General features: G+C 48.0%; 1 protein-coding gene across 1 annotated transcript; it reads right to left on the reverse strand.

Moving 5' to 3' along the window:
• Nucleotides 1-11,203: 11,203 nt before the first annotated feature.
• LOC147528931 (aldo-keto reductase family 1 member B1-like) lies at nt 11,204-17,515 on the reverse strand. Its single transcript, XM_086610651.1, has 10 exons — nt 17,450-17,515; nt 16,933-17,100; nt 15,787-15,903; nt 14,389-14,466; nt 13,618-13,740; nt 13,049-13,155; nt 12,814-12,895; nt 12,194-12,277; nt 11,672-11,754; nt 11,204-11,246 (listed from the first exon to the last, which is right to left on the reverse strand). The coding sequence occupies exons 1-10, from the start codon at nt 17,513-17,515 to the stop codon at nt 11,204-11,206; spliced, it is 951 nt and encodes a 316-aa protein (XP_086466777.1).
• Between the last annotated feature and the right edge of the window lie 1,454 nt (nt 17,516-18,969).

Genomic DNA, 18,969 nt, shown 5'->3' on the forward strand with positions numbered 1-18,969 from the left:
TTCCCTGGTGGTTTCTTGTCAGAGAGGTAGCTCCGTCTCGTCACAAAAGGCTTCAAGGCAGAAATTCTGTAGGTTTTTTTTGCTGCTCGCTCTCGTGAGCAGATTTTCCCCTTACAGCTATAAGGCAAGTCAGTTTTCTGATGTTTACTTCTCCCATAAAGGAGAGGGCCATCGCGTGGCAGCAAGGCCTTGGGGAGAAGAAGTACTGCGTGTGTCACGGGGTGGCAGCCAGCCTGGCGAATCTCGTGTGCTGTGTCCTTGATGGTGTGGCCAGCTGTTTCCTATAGCAAGTGCTGGTGAAGAGGAACTGCGTGGGGGAGGAAGGTTTTTTACTTTTTTTTTTCCTTGATCCATGAGCAAAGTTTTGCGTTGAAACAGGATGCGTGGTATCATGAGTTTTTTTGGTTTGTTTGGCTGGCTTTGCATTTAGCACTTAGAATTTCAGCACAAGTTTTGACTTGAGAGGCCAGTGGTGTTTGGTATCTGAGAAGAATGGGATCCCAAATAATGGCAGTGGGTATGTCCTCGTGGAGGCAATTGTTACCAGTGGAGACCCCGTGGCCTGCTGAAGAACCCCAAAGGGGACAGAGTCACCTGGAGCCATCATCTCAACTCGTAATGGGGAGAGCTGTGGGGCTTGGCAGTGTTAGGGGTGCTGACAGCCACAAGCAGTGTTTTGAGGTGAGGGTGTACGGGTTCCAAGCTTGAATCCCAGGGCAGGACAACAGTAGTTTCTCGCTGGCTTTCAAAGTCTTTCAAAGAGGTTTATCTTGCTTGGTGGGGCACTCCAGGTCAACCTCCGCGTGCAGGGAGGCAGGTCCGAGGGTCTTGCCTGAGCCCCGCTGTAGGAGACCTTGGCCTCCTCCTTGCTCTGAGCTCAGATCAAGCCAGGAGCATGTTCTGGTGGATCTTCTCGGAGTTGATGAGGCTTTTTGTCTTTGCACTGCTCTGTGTCCATTAATCCCATCTCATTAAAAACGACCCCCCAGGCCCAGCCGAGCCGTGAGGAAGCTCTGTGGGAACCTGTATGGGAAGGGCAGGTTTAGCCTGGCAGCGGTGACCTGGGCAGGAGGAAACTGTGAACTGCCCCAGGCTGGTCAGAACCAATTCCGGACAGCTCTGGAACAGCTGCTGGCACCCAGGGCACAGGAGCAGAGCCTGTGTGGCCTCCCTGGCCCCCTGCCAGGGGAGGAGGAGGGTGGCATCGCTGCCCCCATGGCAGCTGCTGAGCAGCCTGCCCGGGAGCACGGGGACACGGCCAGCAGGACTGAGGGGTGAAGGGAACCCACCCTCCAAGCTGCCCTTGCTCTGGGGAAGGATTGGGATGGCCCAGGGGTGATCTGTGGTGGGAGGGGGGAAATGGAGAGGGGGAGAGAGGGAGGGCTGGTGTTCGGCTTCAATGGAGGCTGGGAATGGGGAGAAAGGCATTTACTGAGGTGTTTTGTTCTTCTATGTTCTTTTTTACCCCCTCGGCACCTCAATCAGGGAAATGAGGTTGGTGTTCAGTGGTGATGAACCAGTTTAGATTGCCCTGAGGGGAGACTCCAGCCTGGGACGTTCGCTGTGGGAGACGGCCCTGTCCCAGCCCAGAGCTGGCGTGACGAGAGGGACTCTGGAAGGAGCTGTAACCAGTTCCAAGGACTGCTATGCACAAAGCTTATCCGATGCTCGATTTTTATGGAAAAACACATTGTATTGTTCTGTCACAGCCCTGCAAAAAGCAGTTACTAGCAAAGGCACATCAGCATTTAGTGCTCTGGTATAGCCTTGCAGAAGCAGTTACTGGCATTTTGTTTCCCTTGCTGGCAGTCTGACCATCACCAACTATGCCTGAGACTCAGCAGAGCAGGAGGGTGTCAATCAGCGGGGTCATGGTGGAGAAGGGAGGCGGGTATGGCATGGTCAGGGTGTCCCCTGTCTGTTGGTAGAGTGTGCTCTGTAGCTTCCCCCACTCTGTTCTGAGCCGCCTTTTTGCCCCCTCAACAGAGCCTATGGAAAGGTGCTGACTGTGTGTTGCTGCACCCGTGGCCAGTGTGTGCAACAAGGCCTGGCAAGTATGTGCTCTGCTGGATAACAGCTTTTTTTTTGGGGGGGATGGCACCATGTTGATCAATAACAGCCCTCCCAGCTCCCTTTTTCAAGGTTATGTTCTCACAGCTGAGTCCAGGTTGTAATTATCTCTCAAATAACAGTCCTCCCAATTCCCTTTCTCACAGCTGAGTCCAGTTTGTAATCTTCCCTTGTGGCCCTACACAGACCATCATCTACAATCCTTTACACATACCACTGGGTGGTCTGTAGTTGGGACGCAAGGGTATTCCACAACCCGTACCATGGTGCGAACGGGTTCCATCTGGTTGCTTCCATTAACTGTTGGTTGAATTGGTGTAGCTCTTGCAATTGTGCGTGGATGGACTTTGAGTGGTCACTCAAGTTGATGCAGTGTAGGCCTTCAAAGTCTTCAAGTTCATGTCCATGAGCTGAGTGTAGAGATCAACAGCGGAATAAATCAGAAAGGACTGTACGAGCAGCATTACTAAATTTTGCTAATGAGTATCCGCGGCAATTTAGTGTTGTCAGGGACTGCACGCTGGCAACAACTAGAGTTTGGAAAAAAAAAAAATTAAAAAAGATGAAGCGATGGTTCTTGCCAGGTCCCAGGTTTCTACCTGATCCTGGCAGTCAGGAGAAAACGCATGAATGTTTGAGCTGACTCGGTGAGAAGACTGATTTTTGCGGCAGCCATACAGCCGACAGGGTATCTTGTCCGGTCACATTGGCCAATGTCACTCGTGTGTTTTGCTCACGGGGGAAATGTGTGTGTACAAACCTGTGAAAACAAAGGTTAACGTGCCCCCCCCGCCCCATCATTCACTGCGTCGTAGCTGTGGTGAGGTACACACAACCAGGTTGATTCACTCGTGAGGGACATGGTGATGGTGTGTGAGCCAGCAGCAGCCACCACTTCAACTGCACTTGGTCCTGGCTGTCCAGGGGGGTGATAGCAAACACTGTCGATTGCTATTGTGTATTGGATTTATTATCATGAAACCGCTGGCAACATGGTTTGGATGTACTGTAAAAACAAAAACCACTGTCTGTTCCGTTAGCACAGATATCTTCATGTCCAGAGGGAGCCACTGGGCTTGTTCAGCAGGGACTGTTAATGTTTGTGAAGAAGAAAGAGATAAAAATGCTCACGAGGGAGTTAATGTAAATTGAGTACCACTATCACATTGCACCATAGTGAGTGGTACCTTTATTGATCTGGCTTCGTAATTTTTTTGTTTTTTTTCATCAGTAGGAGGGGTGTTTTATCTCCTGCCACCACACAGTTATTCACACTTAGGGAGCTCGGGTGGTCCAGCCCGATCTATCCGTAGGACAGGAGGGCAGAAATGTCACCTTTTTCTCTTTTTTCCCTTTTTTTTAGCAAGTTAATGCTTTGCCTTACACAGCAACAGTACCACACTAGATATCTTAAATGTTCCTGCGACTCTGTACACACCGAAATTCTAGGCTACGGCGTAAATATAAATCAGCAGGAATAAGCTCATGACCACACCACCACCACCACGGATCGGTAACAAAAGTATGACAATGACAACACAAAAGACACACAAAGACACCACCTCATGGGACAGCAGGGTCTTGGTCCAGCTGTGCCCTCCACTGACCAAGCCCCGTCCACTCCCTGGGTTGTTTGTGCTGCAGGAATCCCGTCCTCATCACCAATTATGTAACTGGTTCGAAGGATTCCTATGCACAAAGCTTATCCAACACACAATTTTTATGGAAAAACATAACAGCATGCATTGTTCTGTCACAGCCTTGCAAGAAGCAGTTACTAGCAAAGGCACAACAGCATTTAGTGCACTGGTATAGCTGTGCAGAAGCAGTTACTGGCGTTTTGTTTCCCTTGGTCTGACCATCTCCAACTTCGCCTGAGACTCCACTGAGCAGGAGGGTGTCAATCAGCGGGGTCATGGTGGAGAAGGGAGGCAGGCATGGCACTGCCAGGGTGTCCCCTGTCTGTTGGTAGAGTGTGCTCTGTAGCTTTGCCCACTCTGTTCTGAGCTGCCTTTTTATCCCCTCAACAGAGCCTATGGAAAGGTGCTGACTGTGTGTTGCTGCACCCGTGGCCAGCGCGTGTGACAAGGCCTGGCAAGTATGTGCTCTGCTGGATAACAGCTTTTTTTTTGGGGGGGATGGCACCATGTTGATCAATAACAGCCCTCCCAGCTCCCTTTTTCAAGGTTATGTTCTCACAGCTGAGTCCAGGTTGTAATTATCTCTCAAATAACAGTCCTCCCAATTCCCTTTCTCACAGCTGAGTCCAGTTTGTAATTTTCCGTCGTGGCCCTACACAGACCATCATCTGCAGTCCCTTACAAAGGAGCCATGATCCTGGTCCTGGGAATATGCAGCGGTGGAAAAGGTGCAACCAGTGTGCATCCAGAGGTGAGTGCAGACAGTGTGTGAACAACCAGGGGAAGGGGGGACCTGGGAGGACCATTGCTGAGTGGGAAGGTGATTGGGAGAAGGTGGACAGGTGCTTCCTCTAAGCCCATGCTCCAGTGGCCTGGAGGGACTGGAAAGAAGGAGGTAAATGACTGCACTTGCTTGGACTGATGGATTGTGTTTACAGGCAAGGGGGAAGGGGCTCTGAAAAAGTGATGATCCCTGATGCCGTGGCCTGAAAGCTCCAAGGTCTGAGCACAGTTACTACCACTCCTCGGGAATCACCTGATAAGCTGGTGGGACATCAAGGAGTGACTTAAATGTTTTGTACTGGAGGGAGCATGCCAGAAAACAGGCAGGAAATTAGTGGCTTGGCCAAGGATCATGCTAGGAGTTGTAGTTTGGTTGACTTTGGAAAAAGTTTTAGGAGGGGTTGGAAAGTATATGTTAAGCTTGTTGCAGTGTTGATTCTGGTAATTTTGTCTGCTGGGGAAGGGGTGAGTTTGTGATGTGTGTTGTGTTCATGCTGATGAGATATTCCACCAGTTTGGTCTGCAGGGACAAGGGGTGGAGTTTATAATTAATATACCTTAATACTGTGATAATGTTAAAGGTAGAGTTTATACAAGGGAGAGACAATTCTTAATATATCTTTCAGTGAGGTGAAGGGTGGAATGTAAAGGATATAAATCGCAGGGGGTATCGGGGGATGGCAGTGGTGACCTGTGTAGAGACCATGAACTGCTCAGTGCCAGCCAGAACCATCTCCAGCTAGCTCCAAACCCAATGTAAGCACCCCACCTCATGCCAGAGTTTAAGTTCACGGTGCCCTGACTCATACACAGTGTTGGAAACATGGTTGCAATCTTTGGAGGAGGTCCATGCTGAAAGGGATTACTTCTGAGGAGCTGGTGCATGAGCCATGCTGGAGCAAGGAAACCCTTGAAGGCACTGCAGCCACTGGTGACCTGTGCTGGAGAAAGTACACCACTGAAAAGGCAGTGTTCTAAACCTTTGGCTCTCCCTGCACCGTAGCAAACATTGTACCTTTATTGTTCAATAAAAATGTGTATTTGGTCTTAGCAGAGCTGTCTCACCTCACCCTGGGGATTGCTGAGGGTTTAAAGGGTTGCTTCCTTCAGGAAGCTGCAAAACAAATGTTCTTGGATTCCGTGTTCATGAACTGAAAGTGGAAATTTTGGAAAGAGGGTCCTGAGGTTCCTCTTTTCTTGAACAGAGGTTTGAGTATTTTACCATGAAACCCAATGTGATTGGATAATTATCATAAACTTGATGATTATGCCTTTGATCACCTCCCCAGCAGGAAGAAGGAGAAAGGTGACACAGCCACAAAAGCAAACACCTCCTTATCTCATCTGGTGTTGTTAAAGGAACCTTGATTGCTTTGATGGCTTCAGTTTGGGTGTCAGGTGAGAAGGAGGTTTGGGGGTTGGTTCCTTGAGACCTACCCTGGCCCATCTCTCCTTTCCCAGGTGTGCTCCAGAGTGGGTGTCTGTGCAGGAAGGGGTGTTTGGGGAGCTCGGGTGTCCAGCTCTGCTGCCACTGCCTTGCTGGGACTTGTCTCTCTGCACCGTGCCCTCTGGGGCCAGGATCTGCTGGAGGCAGAGAGGCCAAAGGGGTTGAGCACCTGCCTGGGCTCGGTGCCCTGGGCTCCCAGCAGTTGGTGCTGCCAGGGAAATTGGTCCTCGAGGCGGGCAGGAAGGCCGGTGGTCAGTCCGGGAGCAGACATCCGCGGTTGTCTGGCATCTGAAATGCCACCCGGGCACGCCTTGGGGGCTGTAGCCGGAGCTCCGGGCTGGTGCCCGGCGGGGAGGGCACAACGCGAGTCTCCTCCGAGGGCTGGCTGCCCTCTGGTGCCCGCGGGGGAGAGTGCGTCTTAAAAAGAGCAAGGAAATTCTCATTTCTTGTGTTTGCAATAGGCTAGAGATCTGCTCGTTCTCTACAGAAGTGCTAAACGTGCTGCATCCCCCTGCCACGTTTCGTTCCTGGCCCAGATGGCTGTATGTTACTTTATTTTGGAAGTTTTGGTTTGAAAAAAAAAAAAAAAACAAAACACAAAACAGTTTTATCTGCCACAGGCAGAACATCAAACTCGAAAATAATGGACCTGGTAAAGAACTAAATCAGTTCTTCAAGTGAAATGGTTTTGGGAGTCTGGAATCCTGTCTCTCTTCCAGCTCTAAGGTCCAGGCAAGAGCGTAAACACTCACACTTTCAAAGCAAAAGATGTTTTTGATCATGAATCTTCTATTTAATTGTTGCATTTAAAGAATAGTTTTTCCTCAAAGATGGGCGTTTGAATGAAATAGCAGGTGCAAGTTCTGAGGGTTTGGGTTTTGTGTGGGTTTTTTTTCTTGTGAAATTCTATTCTTATGTGGAAAATTAACAACTAGCAATAAGCTAAAGCATGTGTTGAAATCGTGTTGTATCCAAAACCCATCATGCTGTTGGATTTGGAGAGGGACTTTTTACAAGGGTATGTGGTGATAGGACAAGGGGCAATGGCTTTAAACTGAAAGAGAGGCGATTTAGATTAGATATAAGGAAGAAATTCTTCCCTCTGAGGGTGGTGAGGCACTGGCACAGGTTGCCCAGAGAAGCTGTGGCTGCTCCATCCCTGGAAGTGTTCAAGGCCAGGTTGGATGAGGCTTTGAGCAACCTGGTGTAGTGGAAGGGTGTCCCTGCCCATGGCAGGGGGGTTGGAACTGGATGATCTTTGAGGTCCCTTCCAACCCAAACCATTCTGTGATTCTACAAGTTGTAGTGGGTGCTCAGAGGAGCCACCAAGGCAGGATCTGAACTATGTAATCGTAGAATGGATTTGTTCCATATCTGTTTTCCTGGATAGTGTGTGCCATTTGTACACTGGCAACACCCAAGTCACTTTTATCAGTGACTCGGGATCTTGGCATTCTAGGCAATGTTTAGATGCAAAATTTCTGTGTATATAGTGTTCATAACTTAAGGGTTTGGAAGAACCAAATACTGAATGCTGCCACTTACGTGCTCACTGTATGTAGTCTGCAGTTTCTGTTAAAGCTGAGAATGGTTGCCATCTCCTCTGTTGTCAATTCAAAATCAAACAGCTGGAAATCACCTCTCTGAAAGAATCAAAGACTGTAAGCAAAAAAGGCTCTTGCCCAAGGAGAACTTGGGAAGGGTGAGAAAGAATCACTGCTTGCTTTGCAGGGGGAAGCCATGCCGTTCCTGACCATGCTGTGCACCCAGGTCACTCGTAGTCACTCACCTTGAAGTTCTCCACAATGCACTGTGGTGTTGCAGGCTTGGGAACCACAATCACATTTCTCTGGATCTGGAAGTGAAGGAGAACCTGCAGGAACAGAAAACAGAGTAATTCCTCCTGCTCTGGAGGAAGCAGAGCGTGTTCCAACAGCTGTTTGCCCTAAGCTATACCCACTTCTTCAGAGCCTTGTTTCAAATCATTCCTGTCCTTGCAGCCCAGGTAGCACTTCCTGAGGAGCAAAGGAGGAAGTGGCAGGCCTCCTTTCCCATCTAGTTTTGGGGTAATCAAGTCTTTTCCTTCCCACCTGGACTTTTATCAAGGTTTCGTTCTCTGCAACAGGACTTGGGATGGGAAGACTTAAATGTGACAGCATCTGAAGCTGGGCCAAGAAAATGTTTCTTGTTGATGGCCAGAGAGCCCTTAGAAGCGTGCATTGCAGGACACATAGGAAACAAACCTGAGTTGCTAATTAACATCACAGAAGAGCACCACAGGTGGCAGAATGAAGAGCCAGACTGTCCTTTACTTTGTGTGTTAGGGAGGGGTGCCCACTGGCACCTGTACCTGCGCTGGTGTTTTGTTGTGAAAATCAAGCCTGAGCTTGTTCCTCAGTTCTGTTGACAGTATTAAAAGTAAGCTGTTCACACAAGAGGTCTGCTGCCATCCCAGCTGAGAGGTTTTCAGACTTTTTTCCCTTCCTACTGTCCCTCCATCAGTTCAGGGAAACAGACACGGGCCCTCTGCAGACTTGTGGGAAAGCTCTCTGTGCCAGCTGTGGCTTTGTGTCTGGTGGGCGTTCCTTCTGGGCACTGCTGATGGTGGGCAAGGGACCAGAGCTAAGGTTAGCAGAGCTAACAGTGAGTGCTGTTGGGGAGGTGGGCTGTGTGGTGTTAGCTGGGCTCAAAGAGAACCATTCTCCATGCCTGACCCCTGTCTTGGTCTTAATGATTAGCAGAAGTCACGTGGAGACTTGTCCTGACAAAGATTGTCTCCCTCCCAAGAAGTCACCCTATTTTGAAACATCAAAATGATCACCTGCACTGTAGGTAGGCTGTCCTCTTTTTGTTGATGACTGCTAAATTTTATGCAATATGGGCTTCACAATTTTTTTTTTTGTAAAATAACATGTTGAGCCATGCCTGTCATTTTGCTTTTTCAGGATAGGCTGAAGTACTAGTTTGCTCCTGCTCTCCTTTGTATTTCCTAGATGCTCCAGCTAGTAGTGTTGTGCTGGTTTGTTAGTATCAGCGTGTTGTGCTTTGACTCCAGATGTTGGGGGTCTCGGTGTAGGAACTGCCAGAATCAGTCAGATTGTGTACTGAAGTGCTACTAAGGTGAACTGGTGCCATCAGAGAGTGGTGCTCTGGGAGTCTGGCAAAGCTTGCAGAGCCCGGCTGTCTGGCCAGTAGAGTGGTATCTCCTGTAAGAAAGGACAGAAACTCCAGCAGTATTCGTTCTCGTTCTTCTGAGCATGTCTTTTTGGGTAGGGGGTGTGATGACAGATAATGAGACACAGTGGAGAGCACAGCTGAGAAACACGATTGGTCCTTCCTCTCATTTTCTTCTTAGATTTTTGTGTTGCTTCTTCTGCGAACTCGTGTTCTCCTGTGAAGGTGAGTGCTTTGGTTTCCCCAATGATTTCTTGAATGAGTGATCTCTTGGTCTTTTAACAGAAGGTTTTGGGCAGGTGGTTTGCGTGTTGCTTTGCTGTTGGTGCCCATTAGTGTGAGACTTAGCCCAGTTAATGCCAAGACATGGGAGCTGTCGGTTGTTTCTCTTTCCTGAAGGCATTGCTGAGGTGGTCAGATGATGGTAGGGCCTCTGGGAAAGAATTATACTGAAATATGATGTTTATCTTACTAAATGGCTCAACCTCCAGGTGCTTGTTAAGGCAGGAATGCAGACAGGAGGACAGAGATTCAATCCAATTCTAAGACCATGGCCTCTTTCTTGCATTGAGTTTTTATCAGGCCAGGAACATACGCTGACGTCCCACAACCATCTCTGTATCTTCTCAAGAGTTTTGTTGAAGACTTGAGTCTTTGATAATTCTAGTATTGGGCCATTAATCTGATGAGATGGCCATGCTGTGTACTTCAAATTAAAAGCCAGAAACTAAACTATGAGCACGTGTCCTCACTCTCTGTGACAGATCCAGGTCGATTTGCCGGCCCTAAGCAGGCAGCTCCGGTCTTCTCATTGCTGACACCTCGTTCTGATTCAACCAGATGACGTACCTAAACCCCTCTGATGTCTCCTTTCTTCTGGTAGGTTGTTGTCTGTGCCCTGGGTGCAGGAGAGCCCTTGGGCATGGGTGGGATGGGGCAGTACTCCTGCCCTTAGCTGAGGAGTGTCTGGATGGATTTGTGTGACTATGCCCACAGCGAAGGCTCCGCAGGGAATTAGAGCAAGTGTTTGAGCAGGAGCTTTCCAAGGGAAAGAGAGTGGTTGTGAAGAACGGTGGAACTTCCCTGCATCTTTGGCTCCCACGCTGTATTAAGTACTGTACCCTCCTGGGTTCCATAGCTTGGTGTATTTTTTCGCAGGACAGATGTCTTACCTCTGCTTGGAGATCGCTGAGGGCTTTATGGGTGGCTTCCCAGGAAACCTGGGAAACACACGGTCTTGGACTGTGGGAACTGAAAGTGGAAATTCTGGGGAGAAGATCCTAAGGTGCCGGCGGTTTGGGCTCAGCACGGAGGGGCTGATCTTCCCCAGTCTGGGGGCAGGCATCTGCGGTTGTGTGGCATCTGAAATGCCCCCCTGGGCATGGCTGGGGGCTGTGGCCGGAGCTCTGGGCTGGTGGCCAGCAGGGAGGGGGCAACGTGGGTCTTGTCTGAGGGCTGGCTGTCCTCTGGTGCCCACAGGGGAAAGTGCCCAGTGGCTTTGTTGTTGTACCCAGGGAGAATCCACGTCCCTGAAGTGCAGGGACTGCAGCCGACCTCTCTCTCTGTGCGTCTCAGGGTAGGAGGATGAGACCGGACCGTAAAAATTTGCATACACCTTATTTAATACTAAAATGATCATTTTGGTTTTTTTCCGAAACCAGATGGAAGACTTTCATCCAATAATATTTTTGCATTTTAAAGTGAATTTTATTTAAAATATGGGACACTTCTGATTAAATTGTGGATGCATGGGGTTTTTTTTGTGTGTTTTGTCAACACGTGGTTTCTGCTGATGCAAGACTGAAGGAAATCACTGCACGGTGGTTCAAACTCTCCCCATTTTCTGCTCAGGCTCTTCTGTAGTAATAGTCTCTTCTAATAAGCAGAAAATTATTACATCCCACATTTTTTTTCTGTAGAGCAATATTCTCAAAAAACTAAAATAAATTTCATGGGATAAAGATGCTGTTTCTCTACTGGCAGCAGCGTGGCAGACACAGTGAGAAATGCAGAAAAACAGGCAGCTCTGAGTTAGAGCAGAGGCCCGTGAGACACCAGAGGTCTGGTGAAGGCCATGTTCTGAGCATCTTCAGTATTCTGCATGGAAAGGGAACTCCTTGTGATTCCTGGCTCTGAAAGAAATCAAAGAGGGAATGTTATTTTCATGGGCCAAGTCAATGTTACGTAGAGGTGTGTTGGGTTGATGGAGGAGCTACCAAGGGAAGATCTACATCGTGTAACTACAGGAAGAATATCTAGAGATATGTGTCCTCCTTTCTCTTATACAAAGATTCCATGAACATCCAGAACCCATTTTTTGTAATTCAAGTTACAGATAGTTTCCTCAAAACTGATTTAAAAATGAGAATGTAGTTTGCTGACATTTGGTTTGTAAAACCCCTCCTGAAAATGTATTTTTGGGACAAACCAGTTGGAATTTGAGTTGGCATGATTTTAAATGAAACTGAATTTCATGTTACCTAGTAGCTGTGACCCAAAACTCCCTATAAAGAATATTCAAGATTTAAGAGTTGGAAGGAAACAAGCTGTCACTTACACGCTCATTTCAGCGATCCTCCAGTTTCTGTTAAAGCTGAGAAGGGTTGCCATCTCCTCTTTAGTCAATTCAAAGTCAAACACCTGGCAAGAGAAACAGCTGGAAATCACCTCTCTGAACAAATCAAATAGTGGGAAGAAGATATTTAAGTCCATATAAGTCATGGACCACTGAATTAACAGATAAACGATTTGTTTTATGGACACAAGAAGTATTTTATGAATGTTGCTTATTCTATATAAGACTTTTCCAGCATGTTATTGCTTGTGGGGTCCGAGTGGCCTGTGTCTGCTGATTCATCTGCAAGCCACAGGATAGGAAATATGATAAGACCTGTTCACCTGCCCTCTCCAAAAGTAAGCCTGGTGTAACCCTCAGTAGAGTGTAGGTAAGCATAAAGAAAGAGGGAAAAAAAGCCCAGTCCTCTGGTCTGAGCAGGACTTGAGAACGGTGAGATAGGACCACTGCTCACTCTGCTATCCCTGAACATGCCATGTACCCAGGTCACTCCCAATGACCCACCTTGAAGTTCTCCACAATGCGCTGTGGCGTGACGGACTTGGGAATCACAATCACATTTCTCTGGATCTGGAAGCGAAGGAGAACCTGCAGGAACAGACCACTGAGTTGGAGAGAGGACGGCTCCTGCTCTGGAGGAAGCAGAGCCTGTTCTAACAGCTGTTTGCTGACGAGTGTGTATTTCAGTGGAATTAAAGCCTTGCTGTGGAGCTACCAAATTTGAATCATTCCTGTCCCCGTGGCCCAGGTAGCACCTCCTGAAGAGCAAAGAGAGAGGTGCTGGAGGCCCGCATGGAAGGCCTCCTTTCCCATCCAGTTCTGGGACAGTCAATTCCTTTTCTTCCCACCTGGACTCTCAGCAGTCTATGCAAGGCTTTCATTCTCTCTAAAAGGACTGGAGAGGGGAAGTGACATTAGAAGATGGGTCAAAAATTTGTTGAGGGCCAAAGAGATAATTGTAGCATGTCTTGCAGGCCATATAATGAAAAATCTCCATTGTTAGGGGAAAATCAAGAGTGCCACAATTCGTGGGGAAAGGATGGAGGTTCTACCTGCTCCTCAGCTTCATTTTCCTTAATGACTGTGTTACGGGAAGGGGTGCCCACTGTGCTGCACTCGCCTACCTGTGCTGGGGTTTTCTTGTGCTTGACTGCAATCTCTTTGATCCTGGGGTCATCCAGAAGGGAAGGATCCTCCGGCTTAGCCCTACACAGAGAAAAGAAACAGTGGCAAGAAACTGTGGTAGATCCAACCTAGCAGAGATCTGTACACAGATGAAAAACTAATGATGCACTTGTGGCCTCAAAGTTTCAAGCGTAATCCACGCCAGCTCCCTTGCCAACTGCAGAGCCATCTTACCACGGTCTGTCAGGAGAGCCAAGGGGGCTGTACGCTGTCACGGCGATCCCTTTGGATTGGCAGTACTTGATCAGCTTCTCCTGGGTAAGGTATGGATGGCATTCAACCTACCAACACAAAGGCACAGAGGCTGGTAGTGGCAGAACGGTTGTGATATTGTTGTGCTCTATGGGTTATCCCCCAATCCAACTGGAGGCTGCCTTTTCCCTTAGTTTGCCAGTGGCTTATGTGATAATATGCACCCTTAGTATTGAAGACAACTTATTTTTATACAAAGTGCTTACGCAGTTTTTGCTGTGGGAGGTTCACAAAGCTCATCTCTGAGTTCTTTATTCTTCCAGAAAGAATGCTGCCAGGGAAATACCGCACATTCGCATACAGTGATTCAGCAAGGTGAGACGAAAAAGGAAGTATCTGAATGCCTTTTGTACTCAGAAATATCCACAGAGTGGGATTTAGAGTACATGCTGTGTCTGCTTTATTCTCCCTTTTTCCATCTCCTCAATTAAAAGTAATCACATCTTTATAATCCCTGAAAACTATTCACTCGTGTTCACTCAGCAGCTTACCTGGTTATTTGCAGGCTTGTGCTTCAGTCCTGGCTTGTTCAGGATTCTTTCAATCTGCTCATGATTGAAGTTGGAGACACCAATGGCTTTTACCAGACCAGCATCCACCAGCTCTTCCATGGCCTAACAGAAAGAGGAGCAAAGTCAGCATCCAGTATACAAGACAGGGACTGGAGATGATGTTCTTCCTGATGTGGTTTATTTCCCATCATGAGCAGCACAAAGAGTTGCAAATTTATCTGAGGGAAAAGCAGGTACCGGTATGTTAGTGTCTTCTCACCCAAGCCCAAATTGTCATTCCCTGAGTCTGTGGAAATTTACACCAAGTTGCATGAGGAGAACAACAACGACACTCTGTAAGCCACTGTTGTGCAAGCACTGGAGGGCTGTGCTTCATGCTGTAGGCAAGATCTCAACCTAAAATGTCTTTATTTCTGTAAAACTTATTTGAGCAATTCAAGAAGGGCACAAGAACTGTGGTGAAGACAATCGTGCAGTTGTTACAGTCAAGCAATGAACGTTTTCTAACCTCAGTCTGGTCTGCAGCTCACTGTGGGTCAGGCACTCACGTAAGGGACTCGGGGAGTAGGAGTAAGTGTAGATAATGACTAAGCATTCACATCATGAAAAGCTACTTTGTACTGCCTTGTGTTCCTTCCAACTCATTTTGCATGCGTGAGACAACAGTTCTGTGGCTGCTGAAGGTAATGAAAACATGGGAGAATGTCATGAGGACAGAGGAGATGTCTCTTCTGCTGTGGCCGAACTTACCTCCCATGTTTCTAGAATGTCACTGTTGCTGGGTATACACATGCCTTTGTCATCTGTGGGACACAGGTCCTTTCCTGCCTGTCCGTGAGAGAGAAGATGCATGAAATAATCATCTCTGTTGGGACACCAGCCATGTAAAAGAACCAAACAGGAATGTAAGGAGTTGGAGCTAATAGTGCATGGAAAAAAACCCTCAAGTAATTCTCATAAAAACTTAATTAATTCTTCAGTCATTTCTTATTCTTAGTTCATGCAGGGTCCTGGCACTTCTGCCACCTACTATCCCAATAAAGACAGGTATTTCTGCAGGACCCATCGGAGTGGTGATCCGCAAAATGCATGCAGGGAAGCGATTTACTTATGGAACAATATCCTGGAGTCTTACATGAATTCGCTTCATGTATTGTTCCAATATGCATGTTTAGGAATAACAGCTGATTTAGTTGTTTTAAAAAAGTTGTATATGGAGGATTGACTTTGGTTCTGGGAATGTACACGTTTATACTGGAGTACATCTGCTGGAAAAGGTACCGCTCACACATTTCCAGAGGGGAGGCTCACTGTTCAAGTTGCTGTATTGGGAAAATTAGAAGAGCCTGTAACTAGGCAGTATGGCCAAAGTGTTTTGAATGATTGGAATTTTGTAGATGCCATGATATTGTGCAGTTTCACTTGACAGCTTTGTCCACATAAAGCCAACTAAAACAATATTGAGAGAATGAAATTAGTGTTGGGTAGAATAGAGATTTTGATCCGGGTGTAGCAGAAAGGAAAGGCTAAGGGTATATGTGTGTGTATATATATACACAAACTGATATAAATCCTTTGAAGTATATCTAGTCTGTGAAAGTTTGGTATCCAAAAGCTTCATCTTTTGAAATCCAAGGTCTATGAAACAACACTAAGGCTCCTACGGGCAAGGTCAGCTCAATCTGGACTGTATGAAGTTCTTGATGATGAAAGAGAGAAATGGAAAACAGAAACATTTCCTTTTGCTCTGTGATTCTGTAAGATGCAGAGGAAAGAATTTCTGTCAGGCAGCAAAGCACAGGCCTCCTTCTCACGAGGGGCAATTTTCATATGAGCACACTTTGGGTTTGTAAAAGAAAGTGGCATAGCTTATGCTTGCAGCTGGGAGGGCTGATCTTGGTGCCAGGTCTGCCTCTCCCACTATTGAAAGGGCAAAGGGCACCGTGCAGGCAGCAGCGTCAGGGGCAGAGATCAAGAATGTGGCTCACATGGCCACAGTAAAGTTGGGAGCAGCACTGGAGCAGTGCTGGTACACACAACCAACATATAGTCCTTCTGGACTGGGGCAGCAGTGGTGCTGCCAGTGCTACCGGCAGCTTTGAGGAGCTCTCCCAGGAGGGAAAGCCAAGGGCATTGCTGATACTGTACCTTGAACCCAGTAGGCCAGTGCATGAGGTAGAGATCTAGGTAATCCAGTTTCAGGTCAGAAAGAGTCTTCTGGCACGCTCCCTTCACCAGAGGCTTTTCATAAAACGTGCACCACAGCTAGAGACAAAAAGCCAAGTCACACCGTGACCTCCTGGGTTAAAGCTTCGAGGGCTCTCCTGCACGATACAGAAATGGTCCCTCATCCTTGGGAGGCGATGTGGAATGAGGCCACTCTAGTGCTCTTTGGATGGGGCTTGCTCTGTGATGGGACTGCCTCGTGACACGGAATTCAGCGTGGGCAGTGGCACTACGCATGCTCAGACAGATCTGTGGCAAAAACTCCTCTTGCAAGCTCACATTTGTGTAGAAGACGATGGCTTAGCTCAGGAAAGCTTTCTGTCAGATTTGACTTTGTACATTTCCTGTAAAAACTTTAGCAGGCAGAGCCAAGAAAGTATAAGACAAGCCACAAAGAAGTGGTTGGCACCAGCCTTTACCAAGGTAAGGAACAACTTCAGAATCCAGCTAAATATCCTGTTTTCCTTAGTAAGCAAGACAGAGCCCCACCAACCACACCTTCCTTGGGACATGTGCTGAGCCGATTACTCTGTCCCAGAGTGCCCTCATCTTTCTCACACGCAGAGACACCCCTTTGACAGGACTGCGATCTCAGCTGCTGGAACAAGCACCAGCCCTTGCTAGGCTCATCTCTGCTGGGCTTTAGCAGCCTGTGAGGTGCTGTTCCTAAACTGGTTCTGCCACTGTGTCAGTCCTTTACACCAAGTGATCTCAGACCTCTGCCTCACGGGTTGCTACCTGGCACACTCTACCTTTTCCTGCTTCCCTCCTCCTGTACCAATTGGTCTGCAGATGGCCTCTCCTCATTCATCTCCCAGCACTTCTGGGTCTCCTCAGCAGAGTGCCAGACCACAGCAGGGTGCAGACACTGCATATCCTTCCTAACTCTCCATATGGAATGGGGTGAAGCAGTAAGCTTGTATCAGGAGGGACTTAAATGATGTTTTGAGTTGCTTTATCCTACAGAATAAGGTTTGTCTCCAGTACTTAAGCTTACTACTATGAAAATGCTATAAGCAAGGCATTCTTCCACCCTTGCTCCAGGGTGGAAGATCATTAGATCCTCACCTTACTGACGATGAAGAGGTCTTCTCGTTTCACAACACCTTCCTTGATTTTCTGCTGGATCCCTTCCCCAACTTCGCTCTCGTTCTGGTACACGTAGGCACAGTCAAAGTGGTGGTACCCAGCATCGATGGCAGCCGTCACTGCAGCTCTTACTTTCCCAGCTGGGGACTGAAAATAATGCATAAATCTCAAGAATCTCAAATCAGGACATGTTAAATACCTATCTCCTAGCAAAATAAAAATAGGAAAACCAACTTACTGAAAGCAGTCCCTCCCTCCCTCAGGTTTGTTTTGCTTTACAAGAACAATATTTTTTGCAGCCACAAACATGGGCTCCAGGGCTTGAAGCCAGCCTCCAGCCGTTTCTCCGTAGCCCTGCTCCCACACAGGCTCAGCCCAACACCCAGGGACAGCAGAGCCTCCAACACCAGGACAGTTCTCCAGAGCTGGACCAAGGAGGACCGAGTTTTGCTGAAGGGAGCTCTGCAATCCCGGTGCTTTTCCCTGAAGCTGTTACCTTCCAGGTGCCCAGCCCCACGAGGGGCATCTTCGCTCCGGTGCTCAGCTGCACGTGGGTCGCCATGGCCCTGCACGCTGTCTGGGCAGCCCCACTGCAACTGCCTCTTGCCCGGCTGGTTTAATAGTGACTGGTCGCCTGCCAGGTCAGGAGAAGATGGCAAAGTGCTCTGGGTCCCACACCCACACCCGGCAAACACGGCTGTGGCTTTTTCTCCAGTGACTCAGCTCACACAGGTTAATGTGAAAGCTGAAATCAAAAGTTGTAGAGGCGATCACCCTTCCGGGGCGTGCAGCAGAGCGCCCTGTGGACCTCTCCTCCCACTGAAGTTCCTTATCAGAAGATAAGGGCTGAGAGCGGCTGTGCCCCGATCCGGCGTGTGTTTGTGCAGGGTTCAGCTCCTGCAGCGCCCTGTGCCCGTGCCGTGGGTTGTTCGCGCATCTACTGCTCGTGGTACGTGCTGGGGTGTCGCAACACCCCGTTGCAATTCACCCCATAGTTACTTGTTGGAGAGGCTGTTTCATTCCGTGGCACTTTGGCCCACCATTTGTCATCGGTAAAGCTGGGAGGGTGTCCCAAATTGAGTCAATAAACAGGAGCTGCAGGGTAGGGCATGGGACAGAGGTCTCTCACTCTCTGCTCACGGAGCTGCTGTCTCACTGCTGGCCGTGTGTTTGTGGGCTGAGGAAGGGCTGAGCCCTTTGGCCAGAGCTTGATGTGATGGTGGCCTGGGCTGGTCTTGCCTGGACGCAGCCTTGTGACCCTGCGTGCTGATGAGGTGAGATGGCTAGAGAAACCTTGGTGTGAATCTACAGAGGAAGAAGTAGTTCCTTTTCACCCCCACGCACGGAGGTGATGGCATCTACAGGCTGGGAAGAACCAGGAAGTTCACCCAGGGCATACGTGGCAAAGGAGAAAAGTGAAATTAAGTCCCTCTTTTTTTCCTGATCCTAACAGGACCTTCTCTCTGGTAACATTGCAGAGCTGCCTGTTTTTTCTTTTCACTTTTCCTTATTGTTTTATTACTACACATGGATATCTCTATGGCTTATTTTTTAGTGGCCAATGCACTAAAGGAGAATTTCATAATGCAGACAGAGAAATGCAAGTGTAGAAGAGAAAGAGTGTCCTGTAGCTACGTGGTCATCGTGGATGTCATATAAGATTAGTGCCGTAAACTAATACACCCTTTTGCACAAAAATAGAACAGGACCCAGGTCGTGGAGGGGAGGGTGAATTTTGATGTTTGCACACACGGGGGCAGAGTGAAACTCGTGTGCGACCACTGCTTTTGAATTTCTTCAATAATCTCTCAGCAAACTGAATTGCATATTGCATTCCTTAGATTTTGTAATAATGAAAAGGTGGAAATCTCTCTTCCTCTAGCTCTTTTCCTAAAAAAAAAGGTAAGGGGGAAAAAAATGAAGGTGGCTAACTTTTATAATAAATAAGTAGGCATGAAAATTTTCTGATAGGGACTCAAAAGATACGATATAAGTTTTAAAGAGGAAATTAGCAAT

The sequence above is a fragment of the Tauraco erythrolophus genome, chromosome 4, assembly GCF_009769465.1.
Source record: "Tauraco erythrolophus isolate bTauEry1 chromosome 4, bTauEry1.pri, whole genome shotgun sequence".
Classification (NCBI taxonomy): Eukaryota; Metazoa; Chordata; class Aves; order Musophagiformes; family Musophagidae; genus Tauraco; species Tauraco erythrolophus.